This window comes from Lagopus muta, chromosome 16 (genome assembly GCF_023343835.1).
Source record: "Lagopus muta isolate bLagMut1 chromosome 16, bLagMut1 primary, whole genome shotgun sequence".
Taxonomy (NCBI): Eukaryota; Metazoa; Chordata; class Aves; order Galliformes; family Phasianidae; genus Lagopus; species Lagopus muta.
Genome location: NC_064448.1, coordinates 3,001,196 through 3,026,128, shown reverse-complemented (window position 1 = coordinate 3,026,128; position 24,933 = coordinate 3,001,196). Strand labels below are relative to the sequence as shown.

Sequence of the window (24,933 nt, the reverse complement as noted above, 5' to 3'; positions counted from 1 at the left end):
GACTAAGGTCTGCATACAGCAGAAGATGCCAACACAACAGTATCACATGCTGCTTTACTCTGTAATTGAACTTGGAGGGAAGCCTTAAATTTAATAATGAATAAAAAAAAATACAACAAAACAGTCTGGTATGGCACAGAACAAATCACTCATACAGGTTTGAAAATAGTTCATACTAACTTAGACTAAGAAAACTGTTTAGGCAAAGTATTTTAGGCAAAAATCAGTATGAATGTTTCTGAACATAATTACAGAGTGTCTCCCATGAAAATAATTTCTTTGAATGTCCCTCAACATCACTGAGTTGCTTCAATTTCAGATTTCATTTTTAATATGACAAAAACTCAAACTGTAGTTCTCTGCCCCACTGAAGGCTGCTCTAAGCAATTAACAGGTGAACCCAATGGGATATCCTTTCATTGTGCTTCAACAAATTATTTATATGAACCTTGTCCTTACGGTCTTTAGCTCCCTCCAGGGCCATCGAATCAGTAGAACTGCATTCAGCTGCTGAAGACCATCACATACACATAATTATTATTAAATTATTATGACAAAATTAGTGACATCAGGATTTTCAGTAAACATCACTAATGATAAAATTACAGGTTCTTTTTCTAATAAATTAATTTTACACAAAATACGGAGCTTGAATCGTTTGGATTCTTCACAGAATCACAGATTTGTAAGGTTGTAAGGGACCATAAAACATTCAAAATTCAAAGAAGTGGGAGAACTTCACAGTGTGTGAAATGGCTTCACAGTATGAGATACAGGCATACACGATTCAGATACAGCAAGATCTAATCCACTCATACCCCACGCTGGTTTTCCCATTTGAAGAAATGGAGATATCTGCAAAAAGACAAATCACAGCACCTACGTTTTTCTGCTTGTGTGCATGCTAGTGTATCACTACAGCTGTACTACTCAGCCTAAGCACTGAAAATGCAGAACCAGGCACTTCCCCAACTGGTTTCTAAAAATAGGCATCACCATTTTCAACAGAAATTTTAGAAGAGGAGGTAGGGGAGATGATTTGATCTTACATGACAGAAAAGGAATCCTGCTCCCAGGAACGAGCTTCCGCAGGAACCAGGGAAGCAGTTGTAAGGCAGAGGATGAATATGGGCCCCAGATGAGCCCAGAACAATAGGAGGGCCAGCAATTGCTCTGCTTTGAGTGTGGTGAGAGGGACGACTTTATTGTCTTACTCAAATATACTCGCACAAAGGTCTTCAGAGAAATAGTTCGCTTATATTTAATGTACGAGAATATAAACCCCAAAATTCTGCCTACTTAAGCACCATCACAACTGAGTGATTTTTGCTCTATATTTTAGGTTCTTATGCAAAAATGCCGTAATTTTGACAGTTATCTTGCTCATTGAAAGCTCACCTCTTTCATCTCTTTGATGCCAGCATCACACGTGAGGATTGCTCCAGGCACTCCTGGCTGGTATGGCAGGCAGCCTCTTCACAGAGCTACCTGTCAATACCTGCTCTGAGCTGCCAGTTTAAGCAATTCACAGCAGCTCACATTTCAGTTTTTCCTTTTTCTCAGGGGCAAGTCTTTTTTTTTTTTTTTTTTTTTTTTTTTTTTTTTTTTTTTAATACATTCTTCTTTTTCAAACTTGGGAAAAACAACTCCAGGCCTCTGTAAAAGGAGGCAGGCAGACAAACTGGCATCAAGCATTACGGCATCTGTAAAGAGCTCACCTCTCAGTAGCAAAGGGAGCTGGAATATAAAGTTGCTCCTCTTTCTTCTTGAAAACACTCGATTGTGGAATTTGATACCACACATACGTTTAAAAATTCATTTTAAAATGAGCAACTGATACAGAACTGCAACAGCAATTTCATACTTTTAACTTTGAGCACTACAGGCTACTGTGAAAATCATTCCCTGCAAGCATTTTTGTTCCTGCATTCTTCAGCCACACAATAAAATGAAGAAGTCAGATTTGAGTGGTTGTCTCTCACTGGTACACATTGCATTCAGGCAGATAAAAGGAACAAGAAATCAAACTGGAAGCCAAATTTAAAGAAAAACAATAACAACGGAGATACCACTTCTGTGGGAAAGCCATTCACAGGGAGCGACCACATTTCTGAAGAACTTCAGCTCCCATTTATTTTCACATAAATTTAACACATCAAACAAAAAGAACCCTCAGTCATCCTGCTTCATAATTCCATTCTGCTTAGATGTTCAGAGTCTTTTTTCACTACTTGTAAAAGAAAAACCAAATACAGACCCTTCAGCTTCGCTCACTGATACACTGTTTGTGGTAACATCAGCACACAGGCATTGATTATGGAATATTTCCCCAGTCTACATTTAAATATTTATTGTTCAAATTAAGTGGACATCTCACAGAATATCCTGGCTTTAAAAAGGCTCCGGAGCTGCCTGACATGATACACCACTAGAGAATGTTGCGGCCCTTCTCCCTTCTCTTCCCCACAGACCTGCTAACTTAACTTATCCTAAAGCAGAATTGTAATTAAAAATATATGAACTCCTTCAAATCTCATCTCCCCAAACCACAGCATAACTACAAGACCGTACGAATGACATTAAAGCTCTACACATTGAAATGTCTGTAAAGCACAAAGCAGAATATTCCTTATTTTTACAAAATGCATTTTAACACTTTCAAATGTTTTTTAACATTTTAGCGTGAACTTCTCCATACCATGTGCTTTTCAGACTAAGGGAGCAGAGAATGCAGAATTGAAGTGTGTGCAGGGAAACTAAAAGCCCCGACATGCCACAGCCTTAGCCTATTTTTTCCCTTAGCCAAAAGCCATGTCTGCTGGTTTTGGCACTGAGAGGATTTCTATTGTAGTTTACAGACTGCTCATGTCTCAGGAGCTGCAAAAAGCAGAACAAAGATAGGACTGGAGTAAGCGTGTGGAGATGGGGGTGCACATGTGCAAAAAAAGCTGCTGGGTGAGTGCTCAGGGAAAAGGAGGTGAAGGGAAAATCTGGATGGACTTAAAAAATACCTTCTTTTCCAAGTAAATTAAGACAATGTTATAATGAGGAACTGATAACACAGTTGCTTCAGGTAAAGTTTGTTCTTTTAAACTAGCTTTATTGAATCTAGTTATTACAGCTGTATAAAGCTGTTTTAATTACCTAAATGATTACTAAACATATTACTCATAGAACATAACTATTTAAGCATTACAACTCTAAAAACCATCAATAGCAGAACAATTACCTTTATCTAGAAACAGAACCTTACAGTGAGGAGAACATGAAAGGCTGAGCAGGTGCTAAAGGTGCTGGTTTGGTGACACCTGTGAACCGCAGCTGCAGTCTCAGCAGCCAAACAGAATCCTCTTGGACAGGCTTCAAGGGGACCAAGGAACCAGAAAGGACCAGGCTCTGAGTTTTCACATCCTCCTCCTCTGAAGTTGTTCTCTGCAAATTCAGGTATTGCAGGAACAAAATTCATCCTCCCATGCACTGTGGTATACCATACAAAATTCTGCTAAATTACTGCCAATCTCCCAGCGTCAGCCACTCTTTTCTTATGAAGTGGGAGCAATGGGGAGGGGGAGGATTTGAGCCACTCTGGTCATGAATCAATACAAAACAGTGCTGTGAAAGCTACCTATGCACGCAGTGTGAAACAAACACATCGAAGAGGTGGAAAATAATTTCATCTCAGCAAGCATTAGTTCTGAAACTCCAACGATGCTGCGCATGCTGACATCATTAACTACTTTATTACAATGGAAAGAAAGCCTCACAAAGCTCTGAACAACAACTCACTTCAGCACCATGGCTGGGCGGTCGTCCTTCCCCACCTCAGCCCTGCCACCGGGGCAGCAGCAACCTGGGGAGAGGAAGGCCAAGCTGCAGGCCCACGCTGGGCATCCATGTTCCACACAACGGCTCATCCCAGATCCCACAGGACAGCTTAAAGCCATTTCAGTAGAGAACGGGCACGTACCTTGGCAATCGCTCTGTCTGCAGAGGGCAGTGTCTCATGTTTGTATTTTAAATGGCTGAAATCTTAAACCTAAATTATTTATTACCAGATTAAAAATTTTCTCTTCTACATGAAAGGAACATTTATCAAGGGAAGAAGTGAACAAAAGCAGATGCTAAAAACCATGGGCTAAATTGTTGCAGAGGGAGAGAAGAGAAGGGACTAAGAAGGTATTTCTCTTCCCCACATGGAGTGTGTGTTCCCACATCAACATACATGGGGGCTGGGAACCCAGCTGGGGCTTTGGCTTTGCACAATGATCAACTATTATTTTGCATAAAAGACTTTCAAACAAGTATCCTCTTACACAGAGGATTATTGATCTTATTGCAAGGAAGCACTAAAAGACTTTGCAGTCTTGGCTCAAATATCTGCCCAAAGTTTAGAGGGCATCTTACACTTAAAACCTGCAAATCAGTCAATAAATGTGCAATTCAAAACTGTGCTAGGAAGCACTGGCACATAGTAGTGGTACTGAAATGATCACGACAGCTATAGGCTGTGCTGGCTCACCTACAGCTCTGATACCTGCAAGTCGATGCTATGCAACTTGAAACGCAGAAGACAATTGCAGGATTTCCATTTGTTCTGCATTACTATAATTAGAGTTCCGGCTCACGGCTCACACTAAGAACAGCAGCAAGGACTGGGAAGTGGAAGAGACTGAAATCAGGTGGGGCAGAAAGGGAGAAAGTCTAGAGAGAAAGCTTACTGTTTCTGGAGAAAAATACGTGTGTTCTTACGTGACTTAGGCTGTATCATCTGCTTGCCCATGGTCACAATGTTTAGACACCGTGTCTGTGTGAAATGCAGCTTTTATCACACCGCAGCATTGTAACTCCACTTCCTCTACCCAGCAGCGAATTGCTACATTCACCACAAGAAAGGGTACCTAAGTGCAGCAACTGATACGTCATACAATAGCTAATAACATGCAACTACTAAAAATAGCCATTTCCTTCTCTTTCTTCTATATTTTTCAGCAAGACATTTCTGCCATGTCCTGAACACTGGCTGCCCTGTGCTGATTGTTATGGCCAGAACTGGAGGCAGGTGCAGAGCTCCTCCCTTACCCTGTGCCACCAAGTTTAGACCCTACAGCTTCAGCCTGTAAAACTACTGCTACCTTCTTCATATGAACGCACAGGATGCCAACAAGCAGATGAGAAAATGTAGAAAGATTGTGGCACTGATAAGTCACGCTAGAATTTACAGTGCATCTAAACACAGCTTCTAAGAGAACACATCTGGAGTACTTCTGCAGACAAGCATCTCATGCACTTAACAAGATTCCCTCCTTTGATTGAGTCTACTTCAACTACAGAGACCTATGTTTTATTAACACATCTGAAGATTTTCTATTTCTCTATTTAAGACAATAGAATGGGCAGGGAGAGGGGGGAGAGGAGGGAGAGAAGGTTGATAACATTGACACTGGGGTCACTAACTTTCTTGATTGTGACTCCAAACACCAAGCCTTTATGAACAAGAGAAAAACAACCATCCCAACCCCAAAGTGTTCTGCAGCACAGCTCCCTCCTGTTACCTACCTTACTTTTTCTAAGTGCAAGTTACACACATTTAGTGGAGCTACAGTCAAAGAGCATCCCAAGGAAGAGAAAAAATAATCAGCAGCTGACATGATGACAGAAGAATGACATTTTTCTAATGCATGGTTGATTTCCAGGAAGAAACTGTTCAGGGAAAATGTTTAAGTACAGACACATCTGTGTCTAACTCCAGACCATTTCAGTTTCCTGCACATCCAACATTACACCATGGATGTTAGGAACACATGTGAAACAACTCAGATTTTAGAACATACACTGTTTAAATAAGGATACCAGAACCTTACTTGCCCTGTAATCCATGCATGTATAAAACCAGCAAGCGCTTGTATAGATTTGGATAATTACAGAGTTCTGTTTCAAAAAAAAACAAAGTTTCATACAATATAAACAGAGTAATCGCCACTTTATCTCACAATCTACACTGTGATTTTCATTACATACAACAAAGGAACTACTTATGAGAACCAAACGAAGAGGGTAAACTGCACCCCTCGTAATAACAGCCACAACCCTGTTCCGTTACTGTTTGTTTTTAAAGGTATTTGTTGAATTATTACAAACAACTCCTGCAGTCTGATGAAAGAATAAAAACGTACTGGGTGCAGCACAAATCTTTCATTTGTCTTGAGGGAAATCAGTTTCATACTCTTTACCAACACACGACTTTATCAGAAAACCAGAGCGCACAGGTTTGGGGTAATTAGCAGGACCTTCTTAATCAGCCCAGAAAAAAGCTCTGAGGGAAACAAACACATTTCACATCATTAGGAGCTGAAATGGAAGTACAGTACCAGCCCCTGCTCACAACCGCAGAAATCCTACCTATTTTTAGTTCACAATTCCAATAAGAAAACAGCTGGGAGTCCAATAAAAATATCTTGGTGACAAATTTAATGGACTGAACACTAAAGTTACTATTTTAAAATAAAGTTCCTAATTATCTTTCAAAACAAGAAGCAATTAAGCAGTGGTGGAGCCACAGCTTCACAAGAATCTGGTAAGGCTTGGCTCCAATCAGACTGAAACTGGGAAATGGTTCAACACCTTTCTGATCCTATGAACTGGTTGAGGGCCAGGATTCTATTTTTAGGGTGGGTTTTTATATATTTATTTACTTATTTTAATGAAAGCCATTCTGCTCTGACCCATCCAGCCCTGCTGTGCCCTGTTCTTCCCTGCCTGTCCCCAGTCACACTCCCTAAAGCAAGGGACGCTCCTCACAGCCGCACTTAGCATCCCACATAGAACAGGAGAAAGCTGGGAGGAAAACACAGCTCATGGTACAGCTTTGGTACCCAAAGAGAGCTTGGGAAAATGAGAAATGCTCTTTGCTAACAAAATGAATGTCTCCTAGAGTAGCTCAGCTCCATGGAACACAGGTGGACAGTGAAGCACTCCAGAGGCAATGGCCAAAGGTCAAGGATCTTGCCTAGCAAAGCCCTCTGAGAGGGAATCCACAACATGGAGCATATGGATATTTGTAAATTTTCAGAATGAATCACAATAAAATCAATTACAACCTGACACATTCTTCTCTCATCTGACATGTTCTTCTCCAAAACTCTCTGAACAGGTCTCTGAACAGCACAACATTTTAAATACTGGATCCCTTCATAAAACACTGTGATAATAACAAACACATTATACCTGTAATCTCATGTAAGACACAAGACCACCCCCCCGCTCCATCCACACAGCACATCTTAGTTTCAAAGCAAATCTCCATCTAGCAGGATCCTAGTGTCAGCCCATTTGGGAACGTATCCTCCACGCTGCTAAGACAGAAAGAAAGAATCTCCAAGTTTGTCCTCTCACACCTTCAGCAAAACCATTTAAACGTACCAAAGACTCTTGATGATACCACAGTATTTCATCATTATCGTAACAGCCTGAACAATAACATCCTTCACTCATTTGATTTCATTTAATACTTCACACTCTCCAAAATCATCCAAGGATTCACTGATAGGAGCTTCTATATTCTTCCTCAAGAAGAAAAACTGCACCAATTAACAAATGGGGAAATTCAGCTGCATCAAGTCTGCTCTCTGGTAACAGAGCATATGGATGATAAGCAGCTGGGCTCAGAGGAAGAGGTGAGTGGTGAAGTGCTCCAGTAGCTGTGGTGGGCAGAGGCCATTAAGGGCAAAGCCAGGAAAAGAGCTGAGACTTACTGCCTTAACTGCAACACCTATTCATCACAGCGCACATTGTGAGAGCAAATGAAAAGATCGCCAGACAACAACAGTCAGCAGACTCAACAGGATAAAGCTCAGCTCACTGTGGAGGCTCTGTGTGAGGAACAAATACCAAAGACAAACATCCAAGCTCTTTACCAAGAGAAGAGTTCACCTCCCAGATGTGAGGCTTACAAGGAGCCTAACTCTGACAGTCACTGATCTCAGAAGATAAATAAGCATAACTCAGCTTAGATGTCTTAACAGCAGATGTGGACAGTGCAATCCAGACACGGTCTTTAGCAACTTTTTGAGCACTACCTGCATTGGCAATATATTAACAAAGCAGTGAATACTATTCACATGTAAATCTCCATTTTCATTTATTTACAAAAATCACCTGGGTCTAAGCAGGTTTTGTTGTTTTTATTACAAAGACACAAATCTCTCCCTCAGGCCCACACAAAGCCATGCCCCCTCCTGCCCCAGCTGCTTGTTGTGCTGCAGCTATAGTTTATGAACATACTTTGGGGGAAGGGGAACCCTGCAGAGTATCCAAGGCACTTCAGGGCCTTGACAGAAAATCTACTGGGCAGCCAGTATGTTTCTAGTGTAAATTACTGCCCAGATACTGAAAACCCCTCACTTGCATAATGAATGCACTGTAATTCAGCCTCATCTGCAGATACCCTTCTTGAAGACTTCGTTGGTGTATTATGACACAAATATCATTCTTTGCTAATTACATTTAAGTATAGCTGACTTTAACATGTTTCAGATACAAAAATCAATGTATAGCATGCAGCAGGGTAATCAGTTCAAAAGCAGCGTTTTAAATCTCAAAACCTATCAGTGAGAGCCTGCCTACAAAATTGCTCTTAGTCACACTTGAAATCAGTCAGGGATTTCTTGGAGTTCATTTAGGACTCAGTCACATACTGTAAGAAATACTTCATAAGATTTAAAAGAAATTTGATTTAGTTTGCAGCACAGGCAGTGCAATCATCAGCACTATAACAAATAACACTGTGGTTTTTCAAATTCAGCTTCAGTTTGATAAACTCATTCACCTAACACGAGCTTAATTCACGTTCTCACTCTCCGACAGCCCCTTTTGCAGTAAAGGCTTTACAACCACATTCTCTGCATGCAAGCACACGGCCTCAATAAACTTCTCAGCCCGCTGCTACCTTTCTACCCAATGCAACGCAGGCACCGTCTAGCAAAGATAATAAATTCAGCAACACCTGCAAATGCAGGCAGGCACTCCGACAAAAGAAGTTTAAATTAAAAACCACAGAGAAGGAACAGCTTCAGCATGTTATGGGAACCCTCGTGCTCAATGAGAGGGAAGCAGAGACTGTGTCAGTCAGCAGCACCAAGCACCCCCTCACTGGTGCCACAGGGACAGATCTGCAGTGTTTCAGCCCATGGAATAATGGAGAATCAAACCAGGTGCTTTCACATTGGACCAACCAATGGACTGGCCTAATTTCAAACTTGTAGCACAAATTTTCTCCTGCCTCCTATCTCTAGGAACACTGTTGCTTTTAATTTCTTTTTTTCCTAAGCAAGTCTTAACTCAGGTCTTACAATATCTGTTCAGGTCAATCTAAAGCAGTATTCTCTTCTCGTCTTGAAGTATTCCATTTCTGCAGCAACACAGCCCAAGCTCCCGCTGCTCCAGCCTGCCGCAGCCATCCCCTCAATGCCCAGCACAGCCCTGGAAGAGTCTCCTTCCAGACCCCTGTTCTGCACAAAGCTGGGCAGTGGAAGCCTGGGGTGAGGAGGTCCTCAAGAAGCAATAATGACAGTTTTAGAACTCACTTGGAGTGGCTGCTGTGATTTTTCACCACTACAGCAATCCTGTATGACTCCTAATAGAATAAAGGTGGCAATTCAAGATGTTGCTTGCTCTGTTTTTTAATATAGCTACTCAAATTTTATAGTAAAACAACCACATTTTCAAAATTACAGATTAAAACTTCAGGAGATACAAAAATGTAACACACCTGAATTCACAACTGCCTTACAGAGTTCACAGATATACAACTCTTCCTCTCGTCATGGCTTCTTACCCTAAGTAATTCATTCTAGCATCAACACTGACTGCTATATGCCCTCATGTTTGCTTCCAAAAAGCCCAAGATTTTGTTTTCTTTGCTTAAACTTTGCTTTCTACCTATGATCATAGAAGATAATAGAGGATATTTACTACATTGCTGACAACTTCTATTCAAATACAATATTAAAATTCACGCTGAAGAAGTTTTAGAAATAAACCAAGGCAAGTTGTATGGGCAAGTGCTCCATTTGCAGGTGAAAGACGATGCAGAACACAGTGGAAATGGGAGCTCATTTCTCAAAATCAGGTACCCAAGAACAGGTGAATTATGATTAATCCTCAACTCTTGCAGGCATCAGCAAGAGATACATTTAAAGAGCAAAGCAGGACTATCTGGATGCAGGACCGGGTCAAGAAAGTGTGGACAAGTTCTGGGCTGGCTGTCCCATGCCGGACCCGGGTCAGGCCTTGCCATCCCTCAGCTGAAGGCTAAACCTAAAACCTGAAGACATGGAAAGGAAGCTGTTGTCTTCAGAAAGGACCAGAAAGGGATCGATGCACCAACAGAGGTGTAGGACAATAGAGAAACAGAAGTGGCAGATGCATGAATGGGCTGGGTGTGAGGGGCTAAAAGCAGTGATGAAGATGGAGGCAGAAATCAGACTCCTGGAGCAGAGTTAAACGTGTTCAGAGTAATTCAGAACAATGTGGTGGGCTTCACACACACACCTCAAAAGCCCGTGACGTGACTTCTTCAATCACTCACATTTGGGGCATCTAAAGCTCCTTCTGCCATTATAGATCATTAATGTCAACATATGCATTATTAGTGTTCCTAATTCTAAACACTCGTTCAAGCTACTCCACAACACCTTCTGTTTTATCTGGCTTCATACTGTGATGTAATTTGTTTCAGAGACAGAGAAGTTTATTTGGGGTTGAGTGTAGGCTGAAATTGTGAATTTATGATTAGCTGTGACAACAGTGGGAATGTGTTGGATTCATAATCCATTTATTGGCTAAATTTAGGTAATCCTGTCTTCAGTGCACTTGCCAGCAGACACATTCCTGCTACAAACAGTCAGCAAGAATGGGCAGATGGTTGGAGTAGTTAGGTATAAATCAACTTAAACATTCAGACTCCTTTTCTTGGTACTGACTTTGCTAAAGCCATACAAACTCAGGAGTTACTGTGCTTCTCATCATACTCAGCAATCTCTTTCTGCACCCAATATCCCACTGGACTGTGGAGAAAGTATAACCCGGGCTGTATTTTCTTCTACCTGAATTTAACTTTGTTTAGAACAGGGACCCTGCTTCAATGGAGTCAGTGCTCTGGAACAGTGGGTTTTACAAGTAAGAGCAAGAATGAGGAATTAGGGTCTATTCATTGGCTCGCAAAAGAATTCACGTAGTGGGAGACAAACTCATCAGCTTTAGACCAGCGAAAGGGGACGTGGATATTATTCTTCATGAAAAAAAATCTTTAAAAGTGTAACTGCTAGTGTCCATGGGAAGCTCATATGTGCCAGGGAAATCACTGTCCTGTTGAACAGGAGTACTCAGACACAGCCCTCGGAGCTGGAGATGAGGGGAGTGGATCTGACAAAAAGCATTGAGTGGAAAGAAAGTAAAAAGAAAAAGTAAGTAATAAATAGGAATAAGAACCCAGACTAACAGTGCCACAGATAAATCAGCCACTATTTAAAAAGGTGAGACTTTCAGCAAACACACTTTACTGCACGTTCTCTGAAAGGAACTTTGTTGTGAAGTGAAACCAACGTGGAAGAAAATCATTAAGTACTCAGATCGGGACTCTTAATTGCTCTTACAAGTCAGCAAATCCTGAAGCAAAACACACCATAAATCTTAATAAAAACATAAAAAATTTACAACCCCTATCAAATCAGATATTAAGAAAACAGGACGTCCACATCTGCTGATCCTTCAGGAGCGCTGCACAGCAGTCAGCTAATAGCTGCACTCGCCCCCTTTCTTTGATAAGTATTTTAAAAACAAACATCTTAAAAAATACTTCTCATAAAGCTCTTCTGGAGCAGCCTGGCACAGTTTCAAGCTATCAGAGTGGCTCTGCTGGTGCTGAAGTTCAAGAAATACAACTCCCTGCACTTCTACCAGCAGCCTGCCCACGTTTCCTCTGTCCATGAAATGGCAGACGGCAGGAGAAAGCACAGCGAGGCTTTCCAGCAGGAAATAGCGTGAGAATAGGCTCCCAACTGCTACTTCCAGCCCTTCCTGATAGTGCAGGGTGTGAAACGGGTTGCAAATGCTGTCTCTCACATTATTTCCTTTTCCACTCTGGCCAAAACCAGGAAGCGTCAGCTGGGAGAAACGAAGTGAAAGCAGTGTAAAACGAAGTGAGAAATCGAACTGGGGGCCAATGAACCATGCCAAGCCAAGGCTAGATAAAGCAAAAAATCAAGTATTTGTGGGTACAGCCTAATAGCAGGAAGACTAGAAAGGAGCCCTTGGAGGCTTTACGTATCCAAGCTTTGCTTGCAATTCGCTGCAAACAGTGCTAATCAAAAGGCTACTGACATCAAAGCAGTCTTCTGGACATCCACAGATGCTGCACCAGGCAGCACAGCACTGTGCTGGCATCCTTCAAGCCCCCATACCACCAACAGCCCATTGGTATGGGAGAGATCCTGCTTATTCCAACTGCGGAGTATTTGTGAGGCTTTAAGAACAAAGATCCTCAAATGAAAACAGAGGTTGAAATATAGCAAGGACAGCACTTCAAAATGCTCGTGTTTGTTTATACTTGACAGAAGGCATAGATCTGACGTGCAGGTTTTGGCATAGGGAAATGACTCTTAGATTCTTAATATTAAGTAATATACTCCGAATAACATGAAATCCTGCTCCTGCAGAAAAGAAACATGAAGGACGGTTCATCACTTATTACCATTTGGAGTTTTCTGCATTCTAGACACTTCTGTGTTCTTCTGTTTATTATTAGTCAGGAGGAGTATCACATGGCAGCTTCAGTAAAAACATTTGTTCTCTTCTATACACATCCCCAAAACATGCAAGAGCAACGAAATCTGGTCTCCTCTTAGATGCTGCTTCCTCTCACAGTTAATATATATATTCCCCACAGAGAGAAACCTCCAAGAGCACACTGCTCTAGAAGCAGAATTGAAACTAATTACTTAGTAAGTTGAGCTAAGAAAAGGGAAACAGCCTCCTTTCCTTTCTCTCGGGACCATACAGTGTGCCCAGGCAGGAAGTACAGTAAAGCTCATGACGAGCAGAGGCAGCTCTTCTTCAAAACGAATCAAGTTCCTCAGGAGTGACGTTTTCACTAAGCCAGTAAACTTGAGAATAAAGGGTGGGAAACCAAAAGGGCTCTCCAACAGATGGGGCTGCTGCTCAGGTCTCCCAGCTTTACACCCATGATGATCACAGCTGCACTCAAGCAGCTGGGCCGCTATCTGTGGCTGTCCTGCAGCTTTCAGTGTGAGCCACTTCAGGCAGGACCTTGAGGGAGCAACAGAAGGTGCAGACAATGCTACTGCTGACTTCTTGTGGGGAAACACTGAAAAGCTGTAGTAAGGCATCATGAAGAGCTGTAGTTACTGCTGAGGAGCAGGTAAAAAATGCCACTGCTAAACTCTTCATAATTACATCAGTGTTACGGAGATAGAACACATTATGTTGGGAATTATCTTCATTTCCACTTCTCTGCTGAAGGACAAGCAGCCAGAAGTGACTTTTTTCCCCTGCTTTCATCTAGGAGAATTCCTGACTTAATCAACTTGTTCCCTGTGTTAAATGACTCCACAACAAGACAGGCTTTGCACTAAGAAATCACACTTCAATATTAAATAAAAGAAATAAATAGACAAAATTACAAAGAGCAATAAAAAGAAACACTGTTTAGAATTTTAAAACGGTTCTCCAGACTACGAATCCTTTAACACTTAATTATTTAATCAACTTTTAAGAGCAAGAAAGGAATTTTTGGAAGCTGATTTATTTTGAAAGAGAAAAGATATTTTTCGGTTTTCCATGCTTTGCTTGTTTTAAACAGGCACCTTGGTAAGAAGAAAACCTGAGGACAAAGGACTCCAAAGGAGGTGACAAACTCCAACACCCCACTTTCTCTCTTACCTCCTGTTAGCTCTAATGATGGCAGTTTGCACACTCAAATTAAAAGCCTGCATTCGATAAATCTCAGCAACATTTCATATTTTGCCTCTGCTGCATTTTTTTACAGTGTGCTCCCTGGGTTCATTTCCCAGTATCAATCACACCGGATTTTACTGGAAGCAATTTTTGTCAGGTCTCTTGAAAATTTAATGTGATAAAAAAAAGCACAGAATTTTAAAGCATTTCACCTCCGAGCAAACATTTAGCAAACATTACAACACTGTTCATAATAGAACATGCAACACAAGACACCACCAGTGCAAGACCAGAAGTGCCAGAATGGGCACGACCTACCAACAGAACAAAAAGGAAGGTCCTTCTGCTTCCTTCCAAGGAAGCAGTGCCATACAGTTTACAACCAAACTGAATAAATTGATAATCATGACAGTTATTTAGAAGATGACAGCAATGGTATCTTAGGGGGAAAAAAAAAAAAAGAAAGTACTGTCAGCAATGTACAACATTTAATTTTGGTTCTATGGACCCACGATGTAACATCCAATGTTCCACTAGATGGAGCAGGATGGTAAAACCATCCCAAAGGCCATTCCCCTCGCTGACCCATGAAAAAGTCAGTGTCCAGCAATCAAAAATGGCAGCAATTTCAGCTTTCTTCAGTACATTCAGAAAAGACCAAAATTTGATCTTCTAAAAATAGAGCAACACAACAAAACCTTGGTGCTTAGCAATACTTCTCTTCCAGTGCCAGAAGATGACTGTGAAAAAAACACTAGCCAGAAACACTAAGAGAATAACCAAACTCTGACAGAATCAAAGCAATCTGTTTCCTTTTTCTGACAGCTTTACACTATAAAGACAAAACTTAGTGGATAGTTGACAGAAAACAAAGATCTTGTAATATTTTTTCATTTAGTAGCAAATGAGCTTGCAAGGAGATCCATGCCAAATGATCAAACATTAGTCACCTACTGGAAAAGACATTGCTACACATCAAACAAATTCACACTAGAAACAATGGCAAAACTTCAAAGGGCCTTTGAAAGACCTGGAGCTGAGCAAGTCATAGAAAAATTATCTTCCTGGTATCTTCAAACAGAGCTAATTGTTGATTCACCTCTAAGGCTACCTACCCCAACAAAAAATGAACCTTACAAATTTTATTTCACTAAATGTTCCTTATGAGAGTTGGTAGCAGACAAACCACAGTCCTCCTTCATCATGAGAAATGAGGAAGCTTCTATTTCCTTGACCATTACAACTTATTTCCATATCTCCAAAAGAAACAGAGTGTAAGCTAATAAAGAGCAGTCTTAACAATTAATTTTCTAAATTTAACTCCTGCAGTTCTTGAGTTACATCATGAAAATATCAGGAATTGTCACAATTATCACAAACATACTGCAATTAAAAAACAAATCTGAACCATACTGTACTGCTGTATGTAGTAAATAATGGCAAACTTGTAGCAGTCTCTCTCAGGACAATATTAATTACCACAGTGGTGGAAACAACAGAAAGGAATAGATCATTCTCAGGTATGTGCTCCAAGGTACACAAGCAGAAGTCTTGGTGACCGATCACAGGCTGCTGCCTATGAATGTTGCTGCCATTTTTGTTTTCAGATAAAGAAACTGCATCAAAAGCAAAAGCTTTTGTACATTGTACTTCCCAAGTCATTAAAATTTGCTGTAGGATTTAAAGTTGACTGTCACGTGGTGTAAATGGGAAATCTGGTGTCAGCCTATGTCAAGGTAATGGCAAGGTTTTCAATGTAGACATTACTGTTGAAGTGAACACCAGCTAGACAGATCTCTGGAAATGGAAATAACTCTCTGAATGGCTAATTAGCAGGAATTTACTCCATGGCACCCAATCCTTATTTTCCAAAGTAGAACAGTAAGCATCAGGATAACCCAAAGGACTTTAAAACAAACTGTATCTCACAGTGCATATATAGCAGAACAGAGCAATACTTACTACTGTGCACAATCAATCAGCTGATATTCATTAGATCTCTCATAGCAGGCTTTCACACCGTCGTCTTGCCAAAGCGTTTTTGTGTGTTCATAAAACTCCTGAAGGAGAAAAAACATTATCAGGAAAAAAAAGGTTATACGTGAGGAGAATCAGCAATGATAACATATCTTTACCACTTAAAAATGGGAACTGGTAGCATTCTAACACACATAAAAAAGCATTAAACGCCTTGTAGACGACTGCAAGTTCCACTGGCTTTCTTAGCTCCTCAGATTTAGAAGAACTGCCTATCAATCATTCTCACTAAGTCCAACTGTATTTTGAAGCCTTGGAAGAAGGGTCAGCTTTTTATTAATGACAACTCTATTGGCATTTTTAGTAATCCCTATCATTTGGTAACAGTTGCTCTTCAGCTCCTGGCTCCACTGGATATTGTGTTTCTTTGGCTGTCAGCACTGCTTTCTTCTGCAGTGAAACACTGTGTCTCAGTAATTCCAACACAAATGCAGAAAACGATGGTTAGGTTTTACACTATTCTGTGTTTTCCACCTTAGTGGGGCTCTCTGGGGACCACACAGACATTTGAGTGGCACTGCTTCTATCAGATTTGCTCCCTCGCAGCGCAACTGCAGAAAAAAGCTACAGAAAAAACTCACTGATACAAAGCTGTAAGGTTAGTGCTATTAAAATACAAATTATACACTTAAAAATTATAAACAAACTATAAATTGGGTCGTACTTTCATTGCTACTGAATGCACACAAACAATAGTAAGTGCACATTATTATTAAACAATAATCTCCATAGTAATCTTTTCTTCATTTTCTTTAAAAGACAGGAGAAAGTCCATATACAGAATTAAGTGAATCTTTTTGGTCTGCTCCATGCTTTTATGAACTGCTCAAGAACAAAAGATCAGCTGAATTTCTTTCATATGTGCACAAATTTTTACTTGATTGCAAGTATCAAGAGACTGTAAAAATATGTGCTGTTAAAGGAATTAAAAGGGAAATTGAAATATTAATTCCTATCCCCAGTTCTCCCACTTCTAAAATTACATTTATTGGATGCTTTTGAAAGTTTCCTAGTTTTTGGTAGTTTGGGAGGCCTTCAACCTTTGGCTGTATCACAGTATAATGAGGGAAATACCTTTCCTAAGCAAAAATCAGTAGGAAGAGAAAGTGAGGGAGAGGGAATTGTTTGGAATCTCACATATTTAAACCAAAGCCAATTTGAGCCCAGAATCATTTGTATTCCAGGCTCGCTCTTACACACCCTTTACCAATGGCCAAGACCAGCAGCCACTCTGAGCATTACTGCTGAGGTTGACATCACAAAACAGGCACAAACGCAACACAAAAACGTTCAGATCTTTTATTGGAGAGCTGGAACATCTGACAACCTTGAACTGCCACAAAAATGAGGCTCACAAGTCCTTATTTTCTTCTGGTTTTCACTACAGCTACGATATTCCGGAAGAGAACTAGAATAAAGCAATTATTCCAAACAGCTTATCAACTCTGTCATAACTCATGAAAAAAAATATTTGGAGTAGTTTCTGCAATCAGACTCTTAAGCGGGATGAAAAGTAAATCCAGTTCCTGGTCCTACCATAAGCACGTTGATAATAAAAAGTCTGGGATTTAGTTTAACAGAACTGTTATACAGTTCCACAAGGTCCTCCTTGTGCTGTAAGGACAGTTCTGAACTTCCCAAAAGAATGTGGATTACAATAATCAGTGTTTCTGCCCTGTTAGGCCACATCAGTAATAAAATCCTCAGTACTGCCCTCATGTCTGCCCTGCTAATCCGAGCCACAAGCAGCAGCACTCAGGCAGTCCTGTGAATATGGCAGTCCTCTGTTAAGTGTCCATGCGGGCTGGGAAAAGAATTCAAGTCCACATTCTTTGAACTTTACATTTGCACTTCAAAACAGAGATCTACAGAAAGTAACAGGCAACACATTATACCAAGAAGCAATATTTTTATTATTTTATTTCTAACTGAAGTACATGGCTTGTGACAGCCAAGTAAGAGATGCCTTGTTAAGCAACCTTTTGTCTTTAGGCCTCACTAAAAATATCTTCACATAATTAGGGACCGCTGCTGATGAGAAAACTCACCAATGAGAAGCTGGAACCAGACATACTGAGTTTAACTTGTTATATAAAAGTTCTTGCTTTATACTTTTATACTAGAATGAGTGATTTTGGAATCAGGATGCACTAGCTAGTCACAAAAACAAAACAAAAAACCCAACCAACCAAAAAAGGCCCAAACCAGATTCCCTGCCCCCCTCCTTCACTCTCCCTCAAAAAGAAAAGCACACCTACACTAACCACAATTCTGAAATAATATTTAAGAAAAAGAATAACATAAGAAACCCTCAACATCCCATCTGAGTCATGGAATGCTGCCTAGGGGTGCTCTCAGGGAAGATGAGCAAAACCACAAGATTTGTTAAGTATTTAGGTGGAAAAAGGGCTTCAGAGGCGACCAGAAAAATCAAGTGAGTAACAAGGTTTTGGGTTTCTTTTTTTGAATTAAGGAGGTCTAATTTGTATGAGTTCTCTAAAAATAATGAGTTAGGAAACAAATTAACCAAAAATTGCAGGCAAATTTCCTGAAAAGAAATAACCAGAAAACTAGTCCTTACATGTCTGCTTCTTGTTTCCTCAACACTGATTCATTTGCTGGCACGTTCTAACACAGACTCTACAGCAACATCAACACAGGTTTCTTTTGCGCTAATAATGGAACTCCTAATAAAAGAGCTAAAATAAACAAGTAATGCTAAATAACGTTTTGGTTTGAGACAATATTCCACAATAAACGGGATTTAAACATTAGGTTGAAAACAATCCACAGTATTTGACAAGTACGGCCCTATTATCCATTCTTGCCCCACTTGTATTTAAAACAACAACAAAAAATACCCATTCGAATTACATTACTTGCCATTTAAAAATGCTGTAGTTACATAATACACACCCAAGATCCTGTTTAAACTATAGCTGAAGCTGTGTAAAGCAATAAGAGTCAACACAACCAACGACAGACAGCATGGCATCACCAACCAAAGCGAGAAGTGAATTCTTGCAAAGACTTTACACTCTTGGAAGTGCTGATATCACCCTAAAGAGGGAAAGGTCCTTGTATGGAGCACATGGGGAAAGTTATGCTAACGTAACACAAATCTGAACAGCACAAGCAGGGCTTGAGATTGAACGTGTTCAAACCAGGCAGGGGCACAGTTAGAATTCTGGGCACAAGCCCTAATGCTACCAGGTACAAAAAACGGTCTGGGAAACCTTCCCTGCTCTTACTCGACTGAAGCATGAAGGATGATGATTTGCTGATTGTATGAAACCTTGTATCTTGCTACAGCTTAAATAACACCATAAAGCTTCAACATTTGCACGTGAAAAGAAACGTGTTCAAGTGTTAATGTTTTATTTGGTAGAGGACACCTTCTCCATCTTCTGAAAGCTTCCCCATAGAGTAAACCAAAAGGTAACATTTGTGAGCTGCCCACATTCATTGACAGGAATGCAATCAGACCTCTGGAGGGAAAAAAAATCAGTGGAAATTGCCCTGTAAAACAGATGCTTGGAAAGCAGCACTTTGCTCCAGGAAGATCATACCAACACAGCCCTGATGTAAAAAAAGGGCAATGCACAGCCTGACCAAGTTAAAATCCTCCATGTTAGGAAACTTCAATGCATTAAATAAATGGCAGCAGGTGGTGAGTGGTTTTTAAAAGTCAACCAGAGAAAGCGTTAAAGAACTCAAACATTGTGAGTATTTGGGGTTGATAAAAAAAAATAACCCTCAAGAGATAAACTCCAGGCCTGGGAAAAAAACAAGGAACCAAGATTCATTTTTGAGAGATATTCTAAAAGGATGAAATATTAGCAGAAAATGAAAGAGAAAAACTGGACATACTGTCTACATGGTTTTGTTCCCTCCAAATATATAAATGCTCAAGAGACTTTTAAAAAATGTTTATGAAGCAATGTTTTATAGGCATTAGGATGTTGGCAGGGAAAAGCATTGGCACAGTAATTGCAACTGTGACACCATGTCCACAGGAACCTTAGCATGGATATGCAACACTACCTTTTCTTTGTAAAATACAGGGTGGATCTGTCAGCAGAATAGCTTATTTACTGCCTTCAGTAAAATCAATGCCAGTGAGAAAACCCTACCTACTAAAAGGTGTGTACAACCATTACACAACGTTGTGGTTAAAACTGGGATTCAGTTCCTGGGCAAAGTTCAGTGTCCCATGAAGTTACTCATTTCATAATAAGAGTTTTAAATATGTCATCCACTTAAAACCTTATGATTAAAGGTCAAACTAAATCAGCTTCTAAATGTAAAACTGTATCTTGGACGTTTGCTTTACTTTCAGGACAGTTGGGTTGTTCTCCATTCCCCAATGAACTGTATTAAAGCAACACAAGGTCACAAGGACAGCACAGCAGCATGCTGCATTCCACTGCAAACTGAACAGGTTGATTTTCTCTTTTCAGCATAGATAAACACACAACAAATTGATTTGTTTTTCATTGCTCATTGCTGAAAACAAGCAATTACAATTGACTGTAAGGCCACTCCGCCAAGGAAGCCAATGGTGTCCTGTCACTCTCCCCACGTTCTACAGCGTGTTAAAAATGTGTCAAAGTGGACAGTTTAATAAGCCACTTGAGTAGGGAAACATCTGCATTCCTGCTGGTGTGAACAAGTGTTAATTACGGCTTGCTATTTTAGGGGAAATATGCCAATGGTATCACAAAGGAAATGCATACCTACAAACAGTTGAAGATATTCTCCAGTTGCTGGCTCAAGTCCAGAGCTGGATACAGAACTCTTTGGGAGAGGCCGGAGTACTCAGCGCTTCCCATAACTGAGTCAGAAATATTTTCAGCAAGGACTCAGCCTTATTATCAATAGTTTTCCGTGTTTAGAAAGAAGAATAAAGCTGAAATGTTTGGGGTTTTTGTGTAAGTAATTCTCACATTCCCCACAGAATCAAAAAAACCCAGGACGCGGCTAAAACCAACAATGTGAAGAGAACTTTATTCAAGAAATTCCTGTCAAGTCTGAAGCTTCATCTTTTCCCTCAGTTAAGAGTTTCAAAGGCCACGCTATTTGACAAATGCATCAACACAGTTTTATACCCATTCTGTACCAAAGTGCCTTTGGTTAAAAGGCCTCAATAGAGCATCACCACAAACCATTGACACTCCCTTTTATTTTTACTTGCACCAGAAGTGTAATGTGATGATCCCCACTAAGATATAATTCTTTCATAAATCCCCTATTCAAAATGCATCACTCTTCTTAGAGAGGAAGAACTCTTCTGGCATGAGCACTGAGATGGAAGCTCAGCAGATATGAACCCCCCATTTTGTCAAGATTTCTCTGTAATTTTGATTACACATGGAAAGAAAGCAATTTGCTAATTAATTAAACCTACTGATGGTACAGAAGACTTTCATGCTATCTCTGCTCTCTCTTGGGGCAGCAGAGAGCTGTGGCAGAGGCCACCCAATCAGGAGCTGTTTTTGCAGATCTCTGGCTAGGAACGAAGGTTTAATAAAATTCTGAAACATCTCCTTTGACCCTTAAATTGGAGTTTGGGGAATGTCTTTGATACTACATAATTTAGTTGCTTTTTATGTAATGAATATAAGTGTTTACTTAAAGCAAATAGTTGAACCAAATAGCCTTAACAGCTTATGAACTGCTGAGAAACGACACTTCACATAATGAGGTGAGCATGGCACCACACTGCAACAGCCTCCAGGATGGAAACTAAAAGTCTGTTCTTGCCAGAAACTTCCACAAACAGAAATAGGTAGTTAAAACAGTTCCTTCCTATTTTAAGTTAAGACAAATCCCAAGAAAAGATCACCAATTATCACACAGTCTTTCTGAAGAATCAGCACCTGTGTTGGTGAAAGTATCAGAGACACCAAATACTGTCTAGGTGAACACCGAAGACATATCTGAGGATAACAGAAGCATATCTTATTAGCTCCTACCATATATTAATATGCAACGAAACAAGCAAAACAAACACATGAAGAAACGTGATTTTGTAGAAGTTCATGCTTTCACTTGTGTCAAAGACAAGACATTTAATTCATGTAAGTAGGAATGCACATGCCTTACTGCAGTGTACAACTATGTACAATGTAGAACTTCTTGTGTAAGTTCTTAAGCTACACCCAGTATTTAGCATTTTTCCAGAAGGGTGCTGTAAGAACTACTGAAATCATTTCAACAACCCTGATGTTCCAAGAGTGCTACCCTGAATGATAGTTCAGCACTGTGCTTTAAAAGGATTACTGGTTTTCCTTATATCCAACCTGAATTCCCCCCCTTCATCTCATATTACAGACAAATTGAAATTAATTTTATTTAGTTGTTATTCCTGAACCCAAGAAAACACCTTTGGGAAGACAGAAATAAACTAAATATTTAGATCACAAGCAGTAAAAAGCTAATGTTACTCTCAGTTAGAGACTGTCCTACCAAAATGAAAAGGAAGAAAACCTGGAAGGCTTCTTGTGCTCTCCCAAAGGTAAGCTGAAAACCCTGACAACTTGCTGGTTTGCTGGAAGGTGGGACTCTACTGAAGACTCTACTGCAGTTTTGTTGTATGACCAAAATCACACCCACAGGGCAATGTGCACATTTACTTTGGTGCCCAATCTTAATAGAGACCATTACAGAAGTAATTGTCAAGCTACAGCAACACCAAGCAGGCTCACAGGTGAAATTCTACTTCATCTATGCATACACCAATATTCTGTGACAGTGTCTTACTGTGATTAAAACCAGAAAATGCTTAAGAATTTCTATATTAAATTTATGCCTATTTCCTGTTTAATTCAGCTGACAGCTCTTCTGTTTCAGCATAAATTGAATTAATCTGTTCTTGTTCCTCAAGACTGCTCTGAAGAAAACAAAGATGATGTATCAAGAGAAATTAAGTCATCATTTCTCCAAATGAATTTCTAAATGTGAACTTACAAACCTATAAGTATGGTATGGTGGGAACTGACTCAATAAAATACAAATTTGAAGAAAGCATTAGCATTTACTTTGAATGTTAATCAAATTAATTAATAATGAAGTAGAAGTGTATTTGTTATTTTTGTTTTCTATACAACAAAAATGACTACAGAAGAGATCTGCAAATAACGTCATCTGGAAGTCCTAGATTGTAGATTCTCCAAATTGAGGAAATACTGGATTTTAACTAAACTACATGAACACCTCAATCAAAACACAGCAGAATTCAATGCATGCTCCTTTAATTTTCCCAGTCAGTAACAACTTCACCTCATACTCAAAATGCTTCTTGTTTGCGGCATTTTACAAACTGAAGCATAAGAAATAAAAGCACCCCATTTTCACTGCCATTAGAAATAGCTGTTAAAGGCAATAAAATTCAGATTACTGAAGGAGAGAAGCGAGTTGTTTCTGCAGATGCTGCCACATTTAAGAACTGTATCAGGTGTAGCTGGAAGAACTGCAGCACGCAAACCAAGACACCAACCACAAGGTTAATTATTAAAGCCGCTTTACCCTTCCATTTCATCTCACGTCTGTTCACAGAAGTCAGAAGGGACACTTCTTTCTTTCTTTCTTTCTTTCTTTCTTTCAATACATGGGTACTCATAATTTAGGCTATATTTAAAGTCAAGTGCCAGAAAGAGCAAGTAAAGAATACTTCTGAGGATCTCCTATCACATCATTTTGCTGACGCTGTTTCTAGTACTCTCCAATCCTTTTCATTTACAATGTATATTTGCACATCCACCTTTTCTAACACTTTTGCACCTCAGGATGCTTAAATATATGTCCAGGATGTATTGTCAGTATTTTGTAAATGACAAGGCATACAAGACACTCATAAAAGCACACAAGACAAGTAAGGTGACTTGCTTCAAGTCATAAAACAAGTCTGGACGCTTCACTTGCTGGTAGCTACCAGAATTCCACAGAACGGTGTGCAGACACCCAAGGTAAACAGGCTCCAGCCTCGCTTCCCCAGCACAGCACAGCTACGCCCCCCAGAGAAAGTGCTTTGCCTGCTTCCTCACCTGTGTGCCGAAAGCACAGAGCCCCATGAGAAGTGTCTCCCATTAGAGGGAACGTTTTCGTTGTTACCTCTTTAAGTAGGTAATGCTGTCAAACCAGAAAAGTTCTCTGCCTCTTCCATGATGTACTTTGATATGAATAACAAGATATCTATCGTGATATGGATCGGGTTGGTATTATCTGCAATTTTGCTTCCATAATTAAGGGAGGCTTTCGGCAGCAAACAGACCCCGGCTCACATCTTTCGTTCCTCCAACTGTATTTTCTTGTTTGTTTTTTTTTGAAGACACTGCCATTAATGTTGCCACCCTCTCCTCTGCCCTGACTGCACATTAATGTATTACACAACTTGTATCACTTCACTCCTACTGAACAGTGCACGGGAGTAAAGCAGCCCTCAAAAACTGCTTCCAGGTAAAAATAACCTCCCCAGAATAGATGAGAGAAGGAGTAAGGGTTGCTGGGGTTATTTTTAACCTGGAGCAGTTCAATGCTCTGATTTACGTGGGGACCCGAGAAGGTTTTTCTGGCGCAAGGCAGAGCGGCACTCAGCGGTGCGGTGGGGAGAGGGCCGGGCTGGCTGTGGGCGGATGGGATGTGAGGGCAGCTTTGAGGCCGAGGCCGGTGTGTGGTAACGCCAGGCCTCAAAGACACCACTCAGAAACCATAATAAAACCATTCAGCAGTGCTGGCAGTGGCAGATCCAAAATAACTACAATGGAGTAGTGTAATAAAAAATAAACAGCGACCGAAAAACCTGCAGACAATTTCACCAACACCCTAAAAACTGTCCCATCTCTTCTGTAGATCCATTTCCCTGGGTCTAGAGAAGCATAAATCTCAGCAGTGCCACAGTTATTTCAGATTGCAACAGTGGATGTT

The 24,933-nt window shown here is 40.3% G+C and overlaps 1 protein-coding gene across 3 annotated transcripts in view; it reads right to left on the bottom strand.

Moving 5' to 3' along the window:
• Window positions 1-24,933, bottom strand: part of GNAS (GNAS complex locus) — a 131,577-nt gene that overhangs the window by 19,175 nt on the left and 87,469 nt on the right. For all 3 annotated transcript variants that reach the window (XM_048963619.1, XM_048963620.1, XM_048963621.1), the window contains one exon: window positions 15,934-16,031. In XM_048963619.1, the coding sequence (XP_048819576.1) occupies window positions 15,934-16,031 (98 nt within the window). The remainder of the gene's footprint in view (window positions 1-15,933; window positions 16,032-24,933) is intronic.